This window comes from Aricia agestis, chromosome 10 (genome assembly GCF_905147365.1).
Source record: "Aricia agestis chromosome 10, ilAriAges1.1, whole genome shotgun sequence".
Classification (NCBI taxonomy): domain Eukaryota; kingdom Metazoa; phylum Arthropoda; class Insecta; order Lepidoptera; family Lycaenidae; genus Aricia; species Aricia agestis.
The window spans coordinates 6435057-6455522 of NC_056415.1; the positions used below are offsets into that span (position 1 = coordinate 6435057).

Genomic DNA, 20466 nt, shown 5'->3' on the forward strand with positions numbered 1-20466 from the left:
GCACTGCTGACAGATCACAATCAACATTGAATTGACATATTCGACCAAATAACGTTGGTCTGTCAATTGCATAGAAATCAACTTCCTCGATGGTACATGTCACATTCAGGCGTTTAGCCAATTGAAGTAAAATGATAACTATAATTTAACCCTTCAATCCTCAAGCGGCACCCGGCTGTCGCATTATCGCATAACAATAATTGAAAATCTATTTTGTCGATCGAGGTATTACAACCTTAATTTAAAATCTAACATTTAACTAGAATTTTTTGAAATTAATTGTATAATACAACTAGCTCTTTCACTTGTTTAAAATATTATCCCTGGCATAAAATGCTTTGATCCCCCACTAAACAATATAGGGTTTTGGGGTTCTACAAATTCCTTTCTTACTAGCTGTTACCAACTTCATCAGAGGTACACGTTTAAAACATAATATTTAAGGCCCCTTACACACTGCGACTTTTATCAGCGATGCAGTCGCAAATGGTCCACCTTTACACACTTGCGCTGCTTAAGCATCGATACAGTCGCGATACAGTAGCGATGCTGTCGCGATGCAGAAGCAAAATCAATCCAAAAATCGATTGTGTCGTGCGTGTGTATCGATGCTAACGCGCAACTGTATCGATACTAACGCACGACATCATCGATACGAAAATTGCTGGTGTCAACGTGCGACTGCATCGCTGTTAAAAGTCGCAGTGTGTAAGAGGCCGCTACTAGCACACGCAGTAATATAATCCGACCAAAACGATGTTGCACATGACATCAGCTGAATAATAATAGCTCCCACACCGGTTTCGGTGACGGTGGCCGGTTTCATTGAAACCAGGCCAGCTACGCAGGAGTAATTTTTATAGTGCCCAAGTGTGTGCGCATAACACAAGAGCACTCTCTATTTCTTTACTCTCATTACCCAGTGGGACGGACGACCGACACGACTGGCGAGAGATCAGGCGCAGGACCGACTTTTTACATGCCCATCCGACGCATGGATCATCTTACTTGTCAGACAATCAGGTGATCAGCCTGCATATTAAAAAAAAAGTGTCCATGGCGTGATAGACTACAATTAATTAAAATTTATAATATTATTTCAATTATCCTTGGTGCGAAAAATCTAAATAATAAAATAACAAAAAAAGGATATGGACGAACAGTCCATAGACGGCCCCAATTTAATATAATAATAAAAAAACGCGGGAATCGAGCCCACGACCTCCGGTCAAGAGCCGCGCTCTATACCACTAGACCACGGAGGCGTTAATCAGCTGAATATGTCAATAACGTTGTTAAACGTCGAACAAAACCTTTTGTTTACTGTTTATGCTGCTGCTACCATCTAGCATGAAAATATTACAGTAATATATCCTATTAGTGCGTACGTTTATCTATTAGTCAGCTTCGCTTTTTACATAAAAAGATAACGAATGATCCTCAGACTTCAGTTCTTGTACTATGAAAGGAAAAAAAGCGTCGTAGAAGACCGTTGTTTGATATTCATGTAATTTCACGGGCGACTAACTCGCGCGTCGATCACGGGCTTTGTTCACACTTAAATGGACCGTAATATTATATTTTCCGATAATATGGATTTCAAATTTTCAATAAATATGACATTCTATTTTATTGTGCATAGAATCCTTCATTTGAAAGTGTTATATTTATTCTTCTATCTTCTGAAATGATCATCTTGTGGTTACATAAAATATATTTTATTATTTTCATTATTTGATTATATTGTTTAATTTCCAATAGTTTTGTACAATGACTTACCTTTATCTGGTACGTAAAAAATGGCGCTTGATACTCTGGATTAAACTGCGGTGTAGGACAATTTTATTCTATATCGTCTGTACTACACACTGTAAAACTTTTGTACCACTGCAAAATTTTGACACAAGCCTCATACATAACTCTTCACTAAAATTGGACGCTGTTAAGCATTCGTGTACTAACCCACACAAAAATTACGTATTGAGTCATGAATGCAGTTATGTTCTTTAGATGATTTAGAACAAGACTGCATTCAAAATTTAACGACAAAAAAAATGTGGGTTAGGACACTAATGCATAACAGCGAGCAAATTGAAGTTTAATCATCAACCATCATTAAATATATTTTATGAGTGCGGCCGCAACTGTTTAAGAGTTTCGACCTGTCTGTATGAAATAGTAGACTTTTACGTTCATACGTGGGAGAACCATGCTTCGGCACGAATGGGCCGGCTCGACCGGAGAAAGACCACGTTCTCACAGAAAACCGGCGCGAAACAGCGCTTGCGCTGTGTTTCGCTGAGTGAGTGAGTTTACCGGAGGCCCAATCCCATTCCCTTCCCTACCCTCCTCTATTCCCTTCCCTTCCCTTCCCATCCCTACCCTTCCCTATTACCCTATTCCCTCTTGAAAGGCCGGCAACGCACCTGCAGCTCTTCTGATGCTGCGAGTGTCCATGGGCGACGGAAGTTGCTTGCCATCAGGAGACCCGTTTGCTCGTTTGCCCCCTTATTTTATAAAAAAAAGACTATAATAAAATACTAGATAAAAGCCGAGCTGTGTGAGGGCTCGCGTCGTTTTTCTGCGTGGTAATAATCTTTAAGGTAGTTGTTTTATTTTTTTATTTTAATATAAGTAATCAAACCTTGACAGACTGATTATAACACATCTACATATAAATAAAAGTTACTATGCTAAAGCACAAGTCAACAGGCGTGATAGTTTTTCCGTAAAGTGTACCACAAAAGTGCTCAGGTTGTGGGTTTCAGAATTTAAAATACGTTTTAAATTAATAATTAGTTATAATTTAAACCCACTAATATTGCTCTACTTCAGTCTCATTATAATTTTATTAATGTTCAGTCTGCGTTATTCCAACGATACAGCTAATAGTGAAATAAGAATCATGACTCTATATGTCGGCGGTGTACAATATTAGGTATGTCTAGACTCTAGACCTTATATTTTACATTTAAAGTGTGTATAATATATTATCCCCCTTACTAATAAACGTTGTATAAGTTTTGAATAGTTATACAGTGTTTTGTTCCTTTCACACAAGTGACATTTTTAATTGGATTGAAGAAGACAAAACACTCTACAGTGTGTAACAAAAATAAGTGATAATACTTTAGGGTGTATACGTATTCTTTGTAGAGAGTTCACTGTGAAAGTAGCATCGCTGAAAGGCGAATTTTTTTTTCACTTTTGTATGAGCAAGGGCCCGAGCGTCACGAGTTTCCCCATACAAAAGTGAAAAAAAAAGTTGGTCTTTCAGCGCTGCTACTTTCACAGTGAACTCTCTACATGGAACACGTACACACCCTAAAGTATTATCACTATTTTTTGTTACACCCTGTATAACTATTTAAAGCTTATGCAGCGTTTATTAGTAAGGGGGTATGTATATACGTACCAGTCTGTTTATTAATAATAATGTGTTGTTTGCTAGTTATTTTAACATTATCCATACTAATATTATAAATGCGAAAGTATCTCTGTCTGTCTGTCTGTCTGTCTGTCTGTCTGTCTGTCTGTCTTGCTTTCACGCCAAAACTACTGAACCGATTACAATGAAATTTTGTATACAGTTATTCTAGAGTCTGAGAAAGGACATAGGCTACATTTTGATGTGGGAAAATATCTTATTTCCATGAAAATTTCGATGAAAATGAATTCGCATTGCGCGTGGCCAGCGCTCATCCCGGGGGTCCTGGGTTCGAGTCCCGCAGGCGGAACAAAAAGTTTTCAATTTTCCTGGGTCTTGGATGTGTATTAAAATAAAATTTCAAAAATCTTAAACATATTTTATGTATAATATTATAAAAAATCCAGAAATATATCAATGGAATGAACATTTTAGTTCTAATACGATTCAACAGATGGCGTTTTATTTTTTACTTTATTATAACATAGAACTAATCATACTTATTAGTTAGTATGTTTTTGTTTATAGTTTTTAATACGTTAGAATATGATGTTTAATAATATTATAATCCATACTATACTAATATTATAAATGCGAAAGTATCTCTGTCTGTCTGTCTGTCTGTCTTGCTTTCACGCCAAAACTACTGAACCGATTGCAATGAAATTTTGTATACAGTTATTCTAGAGTCTGAGAAAGGACATAGGCTACATTTTGATGTGGGAAAATATCTTATTTCCATGAAAATTTCGATGAAAATGAATTCGCATTGCGCGTGGCCAGCGCTCATCCCGGGGGTCCTGGGTTCGAGTCCCGCAGGCGGAACAAAAAGTTTTCAATTTTCCTGGGTCTTGGATGTGTATTAAAATAAAATTTCAAAAATCTTAATAATATTTTATGTATAATATTATAAAAAATCCAGAAAGATATCAATGGAATGAACATTTTAGTTCTAATACGATTCAACAGATGGCGTTTTATTTTTTACTTTATTGTAACATAGAACTAATCATACTTATTAGTTAGTATGTTTTTGTTTATAGTTTTTAATACGTTAGAATATGATGTTTAATAATATTATAATCCATACTATACTAATATTATAAATGCGAAAGTATCTCTGTCTGTCTGTCTGTCTGTCTGTCTTGCTTTCACGCCAAAACTACTGAACCGATTGCAATAAAATTTTGTATACAGTTATTCTAGAGTCTGAGAAAGGACATAGGCTACATTTTGATGTGGGAAAATATCTTATTTCCATGAAAATTTCGATGAAAATGAATTCGCATTGCGCGTGGCCAGCGCTCATCCCGGGGGTCCTGGGTTCGAGTCCCGCAGGCGGAACAAAAAGTTTTCAATTTTCCTGGGTCTTGGATGTGTATTAAAATAAAATTTCAAAAATCTTAAACATATTTTATGTATAATATTATAAAAAATCCAGAAATATATCGATGGAATGAACATTTTAGTTCTAATACGATTCAACAGATGGCGTTTTATTTTTTACTTTATTGTAACATAGAACTAATCATACTTATTAGTTAGTATGTTTTTGTTTATAGTTTTTAATACGTTAGAATATGATGTTTAATAATATTATATATATACTAGCTGTTGCCCGCGACTTCGTCCGCGTGGACTTTAGTTTATAGCGCGCGGTGTCAACAAAATTTGTGTCAAATTTAAAAACTTTTTAAAACCCTGGTAAGTGGTACCCCTCTTAGGGCCGCGCTACACCGGAATGGCAGCGAAAGTGCTCGCCTCGCCGCTGCCATTCCGGTGTAGCGCGGCCCTTAATTAATCAAAATACCCAAAAACAGCTGTGCAGTGTGCACATAATCTATACTAATATTATAAATGCGAAAGTATCTCTGTCTGTCTGTCAGTCTCGCTTTCACGCCAAACGCCAAAACTACCGAACCGATTGTAATGAAATTTTGTATACAGATAGTCTAAAGCCTGAGAAAGGACATAGCTACTTTTTTACTGGAAAAAAGGGTTGTAAGGGTCGTAAATTTGTTCAAAAAATTCATAATAGATGGCGCCGTGCGTCTTCTACATCGCGCTGACGCTTGCTCAAAAGTCTTTCTATAAGAGGTGGTATCATCTTACATTTAAGTCTCGATTTTTTTCGATTGTTATATCTATTCTACGGTATTAAATAACTCAATACTTTATCTGTGCAGGCAGTGACGTAACCTTAAGACCAAATTTCACCAACGACTGTTAAAGTTAATGGTCGAATTAGTATCACGTTAGCTGTTTCGTTTTTCATATGAATGAAAGAGAAGACAGGACATTTTAACAAGCTGTTAACACTAACAGACGTTGGTGAAATTGGGGCTAAACCTATCAATGATAAATAGTTTATGGGTAAAGTTGTGTAATTGGGGGGCTAAATATGCTTTGAAATTTGGCATAAAATATAAAGTTTAATATAAAAAATAAAGTACTTATTGTGTGCACACTACACAGCTGTATTGATTTAAGGGGTACCAGGGTTTTTTTATAAAAGCTTTTGACACCAATTTTGTTGACATCGCGCGCTATAAACTGAAGTCCACGCGGACGAAGTCGCGGGAAACAGCTAGTCTTCTTATATATAAAAATGGATTTTCAAATGTGTTAGTCGCGCTAAAACTCGAAAACGACTGAACGGATTGGGCTGATTTTAGTCTTAAAATATTCGTAGAAGTCCAGGGAAGGTTTTAAAGTGACACGAAATTCACCAGGACAGCTAGTCTTATATAAAAAATGGTTTTTCAAATGTGTTAGTCACGCTAAAACTCGAAAACGGCTGAACGGATTTGGCTGATTTTAGTCTTAAAATATTCGTAGAAGTCTAGGGAAAGTTTTAAAGGGACACGAAGTTCACCAGGACAGCTAGTATGGACTATATTATCTTGTTATTCCAATTGAGACGTATAAATATTTATGTTCTAAGGGGCGATTTCATCTAAGAAATGGAACGCGTTCGAACCGGATCTAAACGGATTCCATATTTTACCGGTTATATTAAACGCGTTTATAAATGACATCACTCATTCACAATTCAATTAGGTTTCAATCCATCAATCACAATTCCTTGCGAATTGCATTTCACCAACATAAACTTTTATTTATTTATTTATTTATTTATTTTTATTTATTTATTACAAATCACAACTATCATTACAGGTTAAAACCTAATACAATAGAGCGTTACTATTACTTACTTAAAATTATATTCTAGCTTACTTGCTACACAATATGTGACTTTGGTGAACTCATTCAATGAGCACGTAAACAAATCGACCGTGTTTGCGACCGTGTTCAGCGTCCGCAGCGCCCGCGTGAGCGGGGCCATCCGCAGCAGGTTGGTGCGCGCGCGCGACACCTCCAGTAGCGGCGGTCGGCGCCGCCGCTCCGCGTACCCGTACGGCACACTCAGTCTGGCTGCTTGCAGCACAGCTGGATTGTGCGTTTCACCGCGCAAAACTTTAACTACATAAGTAGCTAAAGCTACTTCCCTCCTAGCTTCTAATTTGTAATATCCGACCATACCCAGAACAAATAGCGTTGGATACAGTAAAGGGTAACCTGGGTAAACCCCGTACCTCTTGAGGTATATGAAACGCACAAATTTGTTCTGGATACGGTCTAGCATTTTAATGTACTTGTCTTCGTACGGGGACCAAATGACGGCATTGCCTTCTAAGTGGCTTTTCACTAGAGCCTCATAGAGGGCTTTCAAAGCTGCGATGTTAGAGAAGTGATGCGCTTGCCGTAGCAGAAACCCTAAATTGCGGTAAGCCTTTTTACATACTTCAACTACATGTTTTTTAAAGTTTAGATCGGATGTGAAGCTGACTCCTAAATCTTTAATTTCAGTGACACGTTTTAGTGGTGTTCCCTCTATGCAGTATTGATGCTGACGAGGTGAGCGAGCGCGGCTGAACGACAATACGCAGCACTTAGTCGTGTTGAAGTACAGCTTATTGTCTATGGACCACTTCACAATCCTGTCAATATCCTGCTGCAATTTTATGTGATCAGCGTCCTCTATTATTTTCATTATGATTTTAAGGTCATCAGCAAACAGTAAGGCTATCGTTTTTTTTACAACTTCAGGTAGGTCATTCAAAGTCAAAATGAACAGAAGAGGACCTAAATTGCTGCCCTGACTCACTCCAGATCTCGTGAAATACGATTCAGAAAAGCATCCGCCACAATCCACATACTGGCATCTATCCCGCAGATAGTTAGCAAAGAAAGCCAGGGTATGCGGGGCACAACCTGCTTCAGCCAATTTTGACAAGAGAATGTCATTGTCGACTGTGTCGAATGCCTTTCTAAAATCAAAGTATGCCACATCTACCTGTTCACCAGCGTCTACAGCAGGTACTAGATGCGTCATTAAGTCCAGTAAGTTTCCTGTCGTTCCTCGCGCAGGACGAAAACCATGCTGAGCGTCATTCAACTGGCTACAAACCTGAGTATACAGGTCACGATGAATGGCCGACTCAAAAACCTTAGCTGGAGTACAGAGGATCGCCACTGGCCTATAATCGCTGGGTTCCGGGCCACCCCGGCCTTTCGGTACCGGCACAACACGCGATAGCTTCCAGCGCTCGGGAAACTGCGCGGTTTCTATACACGTATTAAACAAGTGTGTCAAAGGCTCAACTAATACTCTACTGCAGTCCTTGAAAATATATGCTGGTATACCATCTGGACCCGCCGACCGCTTGGGCGGCAGGCGGTCGAGCGCGCGGCGTACGTCGCCAGGGCTTAGCCGCGTGATTTGCACGTGCGCGCCCGGCGCCGACGACACCGCTGCGCTCGCCGCCCCCACGCTCAGCTCCGGCGGCTCCGGATTGTATACAGAGTAAAAATATCGAGCGAACTCATTCGCGGCTTCGAGCTCGGTCAATTGCCGACCATTTCTTACTAACTTATTTGTTCTCGAATTGCTTTTCCTGGATTTCACGTAACTCCAAAAGGCCCGCGGATCCGCCGCCAGATGGCTTTGTATCCTTTCGCAATACCGATCATGAGCTCGAGCCGTCTCGATTTTTACTCTCGCCCTACACTGAGAGAAAGCCGAGTAGTCTGCAGGCGATTTACTCGATTTGTATTTTTTGTGTAATTCGTACTTCTGTTTAACATCTTTGATAATATCAGCAGTGTACCAAGGGGGATACTTTCTAGAATCTAAATAGCATTTTTTCTGTGGAACACACACGTCAAAAACTTCATAAATTTTGTCATAGAAAAGATTTAACGCAACATTAGGATCGCTTAAATTGTACATTTCGGACCAGTCTATTTCATTTAGTAAATTATATAATCGAAAAAAGTCTGCTTTGTTAAAGTTCCAACGCTTACTTTCCGCTGCTATCTGAGAGCGTGATGGCGGCGGGGGCGCAGGCTCGGGGGGCGGCGCGTGGCCGCCTAGCTCGAGGCGCACTGCGAGCGGCGGGTGATACGCGTCCACGGGCTCCAGCCCCTCGTCCGCCGCGCTCACGGAGACGCCGTCGAACGCGCTCAGTACCAGGTCCAGTTGACGATCGTTGCAGTTCGGCACCGCGTTATATTGAATGAATTCACCAAAGGCCATAAAGTATTCATAGTAGTTACTTACATTTATATTACACGAAAGCAAGTTAAAATCGCCTATTATAACGAAATTTTTACCATATTTTATACATATTTTTTCTAATACACTAAACATTACCATGTACTCGCTCTCATCAGTATGAGGCGGAATATAAACTGCACAACAGGTAAATAAAAATCTATTTTGGGTATGAACTGTGGCACAAATAACTTCAAAGCTATGAGCGTCAACATCAACATCGGTCACCATCACCTGGCGTAGCTCGTAGCGCGGCTTAGCAACTAAAAGTACGCCACCGTGTTTCCGCCCATCTGCCCTATCGCACCTCAGGACGCGGTAACCGGGAAGTGAAAATTCTGCGTTTTCTATTGCACTGTTTAACCCTGTCTCTGTTATCACAAATAAATCTGCGCCCGACGACTCCAAAAATGACAGGAATTGCGTAGTCTTGGTACGCAGCCCTCTGACATTTTGATATAAAATGTTGAGATGTTTATTCGGTTTGCAGCTGGGCTGGTTTAGTTGAGCGGCGAAACCAAATCCATTCGCTATATTCTACGTTAAGAGGCCACACATCCGGTTCACATAACTTCTCAAAATTACTTTCTGTAATACCGACCTTAAAGCATACTCCCGTTCCGTTTTAGGTTTAAGTATTTCAATATTGATGTCACAGTCCTTACCGAGTATATTTTCTATGTAATCTCTTAAATTTTTTTCGCTTGTGCTCTTATCTAGTCTCCACACATGCAGAAATTTCTTACGTTCGACAGCTTTTAGGGAAACTGTAGACGTATTGCCGCCTCTTTTTATCGGATTTGCACGTTTACGATTTCTAACGTGTATCCAATTACCATCACCGTCTTCAATATTTCTGGCCACAGCTGCATAGGATCTAACATAGGGTTGTGAATGCGCGAGCACCGGCGTCGCGAGCACTGGCGGCGCGGGCACCGGCGGTGCAGGCACCGGTGGTGCGGGAACCGGCGGCGCGGGCACCGGCGGCGCGGGCACTGGCGGCACGGACACCGACGACGCAGACGCCGCCGATGCGGACACTGGAGGCGCGTGCGCTGGTGGCGGCACCGGCGCGGGCGCCCGTGACTGCGGCGTACGTTGTTCGTGCATGGCACTTCCGGTGGCGCGGCCAGTGCCGGGACCGGCTTTGGTTGTAGGTTGCGATGGTCCAGCGACACAAAGTGAAAGTTGCTGTCCATCCTTCTGTTTCAACTTCTCCGTTTTTAATAGAGAAATTTCCTTTTCATAAGCGAAACGTTTTTCCTCCGACTCATTTAGTTCCTGCCTAAGTTTGCTATTCTCAAGCGCTAATACTGTCATGGCAGACTTAATTTCATCTAGTATTTTGGTTTCAAATGCACTGAGTCTAGCTGTGATTACGCTGTTGACTTTGGAGACTATTTCATCGGCAATTGAAACAACCTTTAAGCCCATGTTTCCTTTGGAAATCACTTCGTCGAACGATTGGTTAAAAGTTTCCTTACAATCAGATCGAACACCACGTACAGGAGTGTCGTCAGTAACTCGTATGCGCTGGGTAACATTCAGGCAGGCATCACATTTAAATTTTTTCCTTATTTCTACTTGTCCCTCCCTGAAAGCAGCCGAGGTGATATTAACGCATCCATAGTGGAATCTATTATTACATCCAGTACATTTCAGTCTATCGCCCATCTCAATTTTCCTGCAGCAAATTACGCAATTCATTTTAGATTAATATGCGTTTTACGCTGCGCTTTTAGAGATTTCAACATTAGCCTTGTTTAAAAGCTCAATTATTTGCAAGATGGTGGCCAGATGTTGTGGCGTGATGGCCGTATAAAAAATGTCAGCAAAAAATACAGGGCTACACCGAGCGAACTTACGCGTTCCCTTGAACACTCTAACTTTCTCACTTTTAAAACTATTTTCTATTGTTTCTCACTAAAATACACTAATTAGAGTTATTTAAACACAGTCACTAATTGAAATGGGTACTAATTAAGTCTTTTAACAACAATTATGTCAACAAAAACTATTAAAACTTCCAAAAACGAATTAATTTCAGAGAGTAAACAAAAATACGTGTCGATCGCGCCATCTTCGAACTTATTACTTAACGCGTTCACAGCAAATCAGAGTTTTATCTTTTGAACGCCCAATGTTCGAGATTAAACTTCAACCCGTTCAAGTCATATCATCGAAAAATAAGGACAAAATTGTCAAGACAGTTTGACAGATGCGTTTGGTTAATTTATGTAACGTTTTTTGCTAATTTGTTGATAAAATAACGTGACACGGCTCCAAAATGATGAAAACATGTAAAATAATCGCGTGACGTCATGTCAACTTAGATTTATTAATCGCGATTCAAAAAAGATTGTAAAATTCAAACTGTAATTCTAGATTTATGAGACTAAGTTTTTTAAAACAAAGTTTTAAGTGTGATTGGTGAATTCTCCCTTTAATATCTTTGCTTACCGCGAGATAATCTTTACCTCTTTTCTGTGAACAAGCTACAAGGGCTAAGACTACAAATATTTCTTTTACAATCTAAAAACATGGTCGTTATACACCCAACTTAAAATAACGCGTCCGCAAAAGTTCTAAAGTTATTTTTAGTTAGCGTCATAAAAAGTCTTTGCAACTCCGTCGGGGGTATAAGTCTAAGAAGATTGATGGCTCCCACTGAGGTTGTTGAGTCACTCACCTTTTAGAGCCACACAAATTCAATATTTACGCCCAAATCAGTCTAAAGCCTTTGGTCGATATGCGATGTTATTAATACCTCACAAAATGACTACGTTAAATCTAATGCTAAGTACTCATATACGATTTTACTCGATAGTTTTACTCCAAATCGAGCAAAAACCGCAGCGTGGACCACAAAACTCACAGCTCGAAGGTTCGCATCGAGCCAGCTCGAATGCTAGCATCGAGCCGGCATGATAGAATTAATTAATATATTATCTAATTTCCTTCGATTTGGAGTAAAACTATCGAGCAATGCTGAATGTGTGGACGAAAGCCCAAGCCGTGGGTTTTAAGTTTTAACTTTTAGTCTACGTGATTGCTCGATCAAGCGGAACTGTATGTGAGTATTTAGCATAATGATTTGAAAATAGAATTATAGCAGGTTAAGATTGAACAACCTAAGAATTAGCCTTAGGTAAGGGGTAACCTTATATTAAGTCTGTAATTTGATATAATGTTATGTTCTTGACCTATTAAAAGCATAGATAAAAAAAAAAAATTCAAAACAATTTAACAATGTTACCCTACAATGAAGTAATTATAATATTATGATTAGAGTATAAATGAAGAGAGGCCTATGTCCATCAGTGGACGAATGAAGCTGATATGATGATGATGATGATAATTACTAATGAAGAGAAAGCGAGCGGGAAATATATTGTATCTGATGATGATAATGGATCGCTCCACATCCAGGTTCTAATTAAACCAAACACAAGTTTTCTTTGAAACTAACATTACTCAAAGAGCCTTAATATACTTAATTGGAAACTTAGATTTAGTAATTAGGTAAGAGTTTACCGAACAACCCGGCTTGTTTGATTGCATCTTGCACTTCCCTGCCGCTGATCTACGCCCGCGCGCCCATTAGCTTCGATTGAGTTTCGATGTCGTCTTGGTGCAATAAGGAAATGCTCTAAGGAATAGGGATGATGACAAGGTCAAAGATTAGCGAATTTTGTTAATAAAATAAAGAAATCACGGTGAAAAATAAGTGTTCCCAAAATTACAGCTCGATAGCATTTTTATTTATTTTTTTGTTATGCGCCTTCAAAGTTAGATTATCAAGTCGATTTTTTTCAATGAAATTTCTTAATATTTGTATACCAATCGATAACTTATGCTTTTTAAAGCAACTTTTATTATGAAACCACTTTCATAAACGCAATATTTAATATACCTATCGAACAATGATACAAACTACGAAAGAGTGACGTCAGTCTTTCGTAGCACTTTGTATGGAGCGTTTCGGGCAGGTCTATTTTATGAGATGTTTGAATTGTCATATCTTGGTGAATTTTTAAGCTATCAGAGTCATTCTTTCAGTCTTTTAATTACAAATAAGAAAAAAAAATAGTCATCCAGCCTATTATTCGGAATCATACCTCCAACAATTTTTCGCCATCATTCGACGCGAAAAATTTACCATCCTCATCCCCTTGATGAGTGAGTCTTCCACCGTGCGTTTTTTGCGTAACTTTCTGCTGCGTACTGTAAAACTCTGGAGCGAACTGTCACCAACAGTATTTCCGGACCAACACGACCTGCAAACCTTCAAGAAGAGAGCGTATCTTAAAAGGCCGCAACGCACCTGCAGCTCTTCTAATGTTTCAAGTGTCCATGGGCGACGGTAATTGCTTTCTATCAGGCGACCCGTTTACTCGATGGTCCCCTTATTTTATAAAAAAGGTTACGCGCACATCGTGAGGTAGTGCAACGGGACGAGCAGCATTTTTCATACAAGCCTTATGGCCCATAGCGCTCTCGGTTATAAAGGGCATTGGGTAACTTTGTATGGATCTGTGGCATAATTTTTTTTAACCCCCGACAAAAAAGAGGGGTGTTATAAGTTTGACGTGTCTGTCTGTCGGTCTGTCTGTCTGTCTGTCTGTCTGTCTGTGGCATCGTAGCATCCAAACGGGTGGACCGATTTTGATCTAATTTTTTTTGTTTGAAACCTGATTTAATTGAGAGTGTTCTTAGCTATAGTTCATCATCATCGGCCTGCTCCGTGCTGAAAAATCTGGTTCGCGAAGGGCCGATTAGCAACTTGCAGTCGTTTGGTGGACCTTATTGCATTCAACAACATCTAGTTCGTGACATTTATGAATATTTACACATTAACGGAAATTTGACCTGGTGCTGCAGCATCACCTGATAAGCAATAGGATACCCAACTCCTCACCAACTTAGAGCAATGGTTTTGTGTTTGGGCTCATTTTAATTGCGACAACTAAATTTTAATTGCGAAAACAAGTAAGGCGTAGATAACCAATAAATTTTTGCATGCTGCTGCTGCAGCATCACCTGGATTCTATAGGAGCCGAGCTCCATATGAACCCAAAGTGGAGGTTTCATGTTTGGACTCATATTGACGGCCTCATCGAAAAGGACATTCCTAGATGGTATTCATTGGGATATAATATTATGATCCTGTTCAGGAATTATTCTGCACTACAACCAACACAGGTTTAAAAAGCATGAAATAAAATTAAAAAAGCATGAAATAAAATTAAATTAAGAAATTTAAAAAAAACCCCGCCAAACAACTTTAAAAAGGAATGAAATCATATATTTTACTGACTTTAAGTTTAAATAATTCCTAAGTATAAAGTGATTTTTTAGTCCATAATTGTTGTCAAGGTGTGTCAGGGGACCGCTAATGTTGATGTTTGATTTCACATAACAACGTGTCAAGGGACACCCGAATGGAACGAAGTTATTTTTTATGTTAAAAAAAACCTGTATACACACATTTAAAATTTATTTAAAAAAAAACTCATCTATTGACACCCAGGAACGCGTTAGTTTATTCTCAAAAAACGCCATCTTGTTGACGCACAGGAATACTATCAACGCCCTCTGCCCCTACCATGCAGGTACTAATAAAAAAGTATCGAGGTCAAATATCGTTCTGTCTAGCCTGTCTAGCCTTTACACCGAACGCGCGATAAGGAACTTCGTTCCAACAAGTACGTTAAAACATAACGTGGGTCGTTACGTACCTACTGTAAATACGATGTACTCAATATCAATATCACTATATTCCCCTTAGCGTCATTGCTTCAACTTTAGCTATTAGAAGTTTCTGAAATACCGGATCCTTTGTTACGGCTGTACTTAGCACAATTGATAGCGAATTCGCCCTTACCTGAATGTTTTTATAGTTATTTACGTCTTTTTTTACGGTAATTCTGTCTATTGAATTACAGAACTTCTTCATTAATAAGTATATCTTAATTTAGTGACGTTAAAAAGTCGACCAAGTGCGAGTTGGACTCGTGCACGAAGGGTTTCTTACCAATAAAAAGCAAAAATAGAGAAAATCGTGTCCCTTGTATGGAAGTCCCCCTCAATTTTTTATTTTATTTTAGTGCCTACCTATTGTCGACAACACAACGAAGTCTCAGTAATAGGGTCCCGTTTTACCCACAGAACCCTAAAAAGACTTAGGCTCTTTTCACATGCATACGGTTGCGGTCATAGCTTAGCACGGCACGGCGCGGCGCCGGGCCGTTTAGACGACATCCGGATGCATGTGAAAAGAGCCGATATTAACCAAATACTTTTTATTTTATTAATTTCAACTGATAGCAGTAACAAAATGATATACTTACATAACAAATAAAGTACAATTCTACTTAGGTATACATAGGTAATTATACATTTTTACATAATCACATATTTTTCTTCTTTCTTATGAATATGATAGGCCGCGTCTACAGTCTACACAGACTCAAAAGGTACGAGAATTACATCCCAAATATGAAGTATGAATGACTAATAAGGTGTAGGGTTTAGCATTTCATCCCGAAAAGGGCACAGGTACTTCGTTTAATTTTGACAAGTCACGTGTCGCGTCACGTATGGGACTTGTAATTTTATCATGCGGACCCATCCTACATTCATTTTTTGTGTAGGGTGACATCACTTCTATAAAGTTGTGGATAGGTAAAAAATGATGATAAGGTGGTTTTCGATTTGTATCGTTAACTCTTACGCTCACTTACGTGTAAGTTAACCCTTGGTTAATGTGATGTTGTCACTCTCGTTCCTCGCATTTATTAATGTAAAGGCGTTCTAGCCTGCCTGCTATTTTAATATACAGAGTTAACTTACAAGCAAGAATCGGCTCAAGTTGCCTGCTTAGAAAATAACGTTATAAAATGGCCTGCCGAAATATTTTATACCTCTTCTTTGAACTAAATTAAATTTCTGCCTCATATATCCTAATTAAGTTTAAAGCACAAATTGTAAGAACCAAAGCAACAATTTAAGGCTAGTAAAAATCCGCACTGGCACGGCACTAACGTAGTCGTAAACTTTAAGTGCGGTATTTAAGTTGGGCTAATTCTGTTTTATGTGGTCACATTAGCCTTCTTCTTATTTTCATCTGTATTTCAACGTCTTGAACGCCATTATTTTGAATTAGGTAAGGTGCAAAATTAATTTAACAATCACATTGTATTAACATGCAGCAATACTTTACGTGAATGCTTTATGTAAAGGTAAATCGCATTAGCAAATTAAAACATTAAAAAACTCGTTACAACAAAATATAACACCCTTAAAAAGTCCCATAAAAAGGTGACTAACGACTACTTTTATGAGATTTTTAAAGCTTCAACGATCGCGAAATAAAAGCGTGGCCAGTAAAACTCGGGCGCAACGAACGCGAATTAGATAGCAAAAAAATAAAAACACAAAACGAGACGTAAATCAAACATAAATTGGAGCACTTACAAGAATTTAAAGCACTAAAATGAAAAACGCTTACGTAAAAAAGGAGCAGATAGATTAGCCCGAGCGGCGAGGCGGTGGGCGGGGGCGGGCGAGGCCACCATTATTGAAAGTCGGGACCCAACGCGTGAAGCCATTAGTCGTCGAGTTCGCTTGAAAAAGTGTCGCTTTCGCTGAAACATTGCGCGGGGCGCTATTCAATTGCTAAATGTATTTCATTCCCTGCCAATCGATCTCAGACAACAAAACGCACGTCGCAGCGCCTCGAGGAGCCGTAAATCGCCGGCGCCTTCGATGTTTTAATGAAAAGAGCTCCGTTTTCAGTTTTATTGCTCCCCGAGACACATTGCACTCTAGTGTAACTTAATTAAGTGTAACCTAGATAAACATGAAGCGTCGAAGATTTTCCGGGAAATGTTTTTTTTATTAGGAAATCGACAACTAACTCTTATTAAAACTTAGTTGGATCGTTTGACCTAATTAGTGGGTTAAAGTTGAAATAACAAGCATGCGATGTATCACTAGTTGATAATGTGTCGACAGCGTATGCGTGTCAAGGTGACGAATGACTTCTGTCCTCTTTCGCTCGCTGGCATTTCCGTAATGCGAAACTTTGTTTTTTGTTTACTTATGTTACTTTTATTTGCCGAGCTATTTTTAATGCTGCGCTGGTAACGATAACTCTTTTATTATGTGTTTATTTCTTGAATATTATCTTTTAAACTTTATGTAAAGTCATGGACGTCAAAATAAAAAGGCAGAAAATATGCGCTTTAGCGCGAAACAAAAATGTATTGCATTATTTCATGTTTTTAATACAAATAAACTGGGATGACTCAGGCATTCGCTACGCGACGTCTCCATTTGATCCTATTGGACGTTTCACATCAGAACAGCGGTATTATTACTAAACTCTACATCTAAATATATTTTTGTTGCAGGATCGAGTTGGGGGAGAAAATGCTGTGTCATACGGGCAAATGGAACAGTAACTCGTGCTCACTATGACAGGACAGGCAGACATATTCGCAAATTAGGTTTTAAAATGGAGGAGGTTATATTGTCGCCCGGCAGCCGTCTAAAGCTGGCGTGATATGAACAACAGAATGGCATCAAAAGTCGCTGTCATATTGTGGCTAAGTGGATGTGAGTATATTTTATACGAAATGTATTTGAAGTTTTCGTGAAGAAAATATAGCATGTCTTTGTACATTATTTTTCAAAAAAAGTTAAGCTAGAAGTCATCATTGTTAATAACATGATGATAATATCATGATAATAATCCTCATCAACATCAGGAAACCTTTTTAAATTTAAAAAAATGTTTTTTTAAATATTGCATGTGAAAACAAAATAAAATTGAGGGATTAAATAAAACTCTTTCAAATACAGGACTAGTACATCTTGCACGGGATAAGGCTGCGTTTCCACCAGAGATGTGTTGCGAGGAATGTGTTTTGAGAACCAATAGAATCGCTTCATTGACGTGAGCTTGCCATGACATCGCTCAGCGCGGCGATACTATTGGATCTTCGAAACAAATATATGTAAATAGATGGATAAAACAAATTACTCGCAGCACATTTCTGGTGGAACTGCAGCCTAAGGGTTAACGCACTTTATTACTTCTGAGAATTTAAAAGGCGCGCGAATTCGCGTAAATGCACCCGACCAACGCTGATTGGCCTCGCAGAAGTAATGTAAGGTAGAATTTTATGTGTTCATTGCTCAGTTTTTGGGAACTCGCATCGCTTCGCTTCGACTCTGCGCTATTATAAATTGACCCTAAGCCTCAAAGTCGGCTGGGTACTGTTTTAAACTATTCCACAAGTCTCTATAATAAGACGCAGTGGGACCAGCAACGGGTCGTGACCCATTTCAGTAAAAAATGGCAGTTATTAATACTTATATTGCTGTGTTTGAAATGTGAGTAGGGTAACGCCTCGATTTACCCGGCAGATGAAGGGAGTATATCATGCATATCAGAGCGTGATTGTGTTTCTAGTAAAAATATTATTAATATTAAATAATATTATTATGAACTAGCTTTTGCCCGCGGCTTCGCTCGCGTGAAATTCGAAAATCGTGTACAATACGAATATTCTTGCAAATCTCCTTCAGAAACATGATGTTTTTCCAAGACCAAAAGTAGCCTATGTTACTCTCTATCCTTTCAACTAAGTCGATGCCAAAAATCAAGTCAATTGGTTGCTTCGTTAGGCTGCGAAAAAGGACAAACAAACAAATACACTTTCGCATTTATAATATTAGTATGGATATCTGTTTCCCGCGACTTCGTAGGCGTTACCATAGTATAATAACGGAAATGGATAATTCTACCGGCCAGGGGCAAAGCCTCCCGCATGTTAATCAAACGACACGCAAAATCTGCATGTTTAGTTTTGGTTAGATTAATTTCACTTTTAATAAATAACTTACTTTGATTCTAAAGAAGGAGAAGTAAAACTCAACACTAACGACGCAACACTATTTTGCTTAGCAACATTACCAGGAGGGGGGGGGGGGGTTTGGGGTTTGGGGGGGCGTAGCCGCCCCTCAAGTACCGGCCAGGGGCAAAGCCTCCCGCATGTTAATCAAACGACACTCAAAAACTGTATGTTTAGTTTTGCTTAGATTAATTTCACTTTTAATAAATAACTTTGTTTGATCCTAAAGGAGAATTAAAACTCAACACTAACGACGCAACATGTTTTTGCTTGGCAACATTACCAGGTGGAGGGGGGGGGAGGGGGGTGATTGGGGCGGCGCAGATGCTAAGTTTGAATAAGGCATATATATCTGTAAAAACCGTATTCAAATCGGATCAGTACTTTTCGTGTTAAAGAAAAAAGTTTTATACAAAATCTTGCCCCCCTCTTTTGTCCCCTTAGAGGGGTGAGGGGAAACATTTTATACACCAGATATTAAATTGGAAAATACAGTTTATAATATGATGTAAGTTTATTTAAGAAAAAAATTTGATACAAAATCCGCCCCCTCTTTGGTCCGTTTGAGGGGTGGGGGGGGGGGAAATTTTATACATCAGATATCAAGTTGGAAGAAGACAAATATATCTGCGAAAACCATATTCAAATCGGATCAGTAGTTTTCATGTTAAAAAAAAAGTTTGATACAATATCTGACCCCCTCTTCGGCACCCTTAAAGGGGTGGGGGAAAAATTTTATACACCAGATGTTTAATTGGAAAATACAGTTAATAATATGAAGTTTGTCCATTGAAGAAAAAAGTTTGATACAAAATTTGACCCCCTCTTTGGTCCCCTTAGAGGGGTGAGGGGGGAAAAATTTATATACCAGATGTTAAGTTGGAAGAAGATAAATATATCTGCGAAAACCGTATTCAAATTGGATCAGTAGTTTTCGTGTTAAAGAAAAAAGTTTGGTACAAAATCTTACCCCCACTTTTGACCCCTTGGAGAGGTGGGGGGAAAAATTTTGTACACCAGATGTTAAGTTGGGAGAAGACAAATATATCTGCGAAAACCGCATTCAAATCGGATCGGTAGTTTTCGTGTGATGCTGGAACAAACATACAGACAGACAGACAGACAGACAGACATACAGACAAAAAACTAACCACAGTTTTGGCTTCTATAGCGATGTAGTAACAGCCCCCGCTTTTTATTTTTTGGATATCTTTTATGTACAGAATTGTCATTTCTACAGTTTTATTATATGTATAGATAGATTTTGATACCGTTTGAACTTCGACTAAATTAGATTCAAAAAGTATCTCAAGAGTAAAATTTTAACAAAAGCAAAACTTAATCAACTTCCTATCGTACGTATTATTAAACCACTTTAATTTGAAAAACTTACACCTATTAACCTCCGAATATCATAGACTCAATGTGGTAAGATAAAGATCTTGGATCCTTAATTTTTTTTATATTTGTGTCATTAAACTGTATTCTTTACCCCGCATACT

General features: G+C 38.8%; 1 protein-coding gene across 1 annotated transcript in view; it reads left to right on the forward strand.

The window, feature by feature from the left end:
- The window catches only part of LOC121731377, a 70204-nt gene that overhangs the window by 17707 nt on the left and 32031 nt on the right, over window positions 1-20466 (forward strand). The window contains exon 2 of the mRNA XM_042120782.1: window positions 17459-17663. Within this exon, the coding sequence (XP_041976716.1) occupies window positions 17612-17663 (52 nt within the window). The 5' untranslated portion in view covers window positions 17459-17611. The remainder of the gene's footprint in view (window positions 1-17458; window positions 17664-20466) is intronic.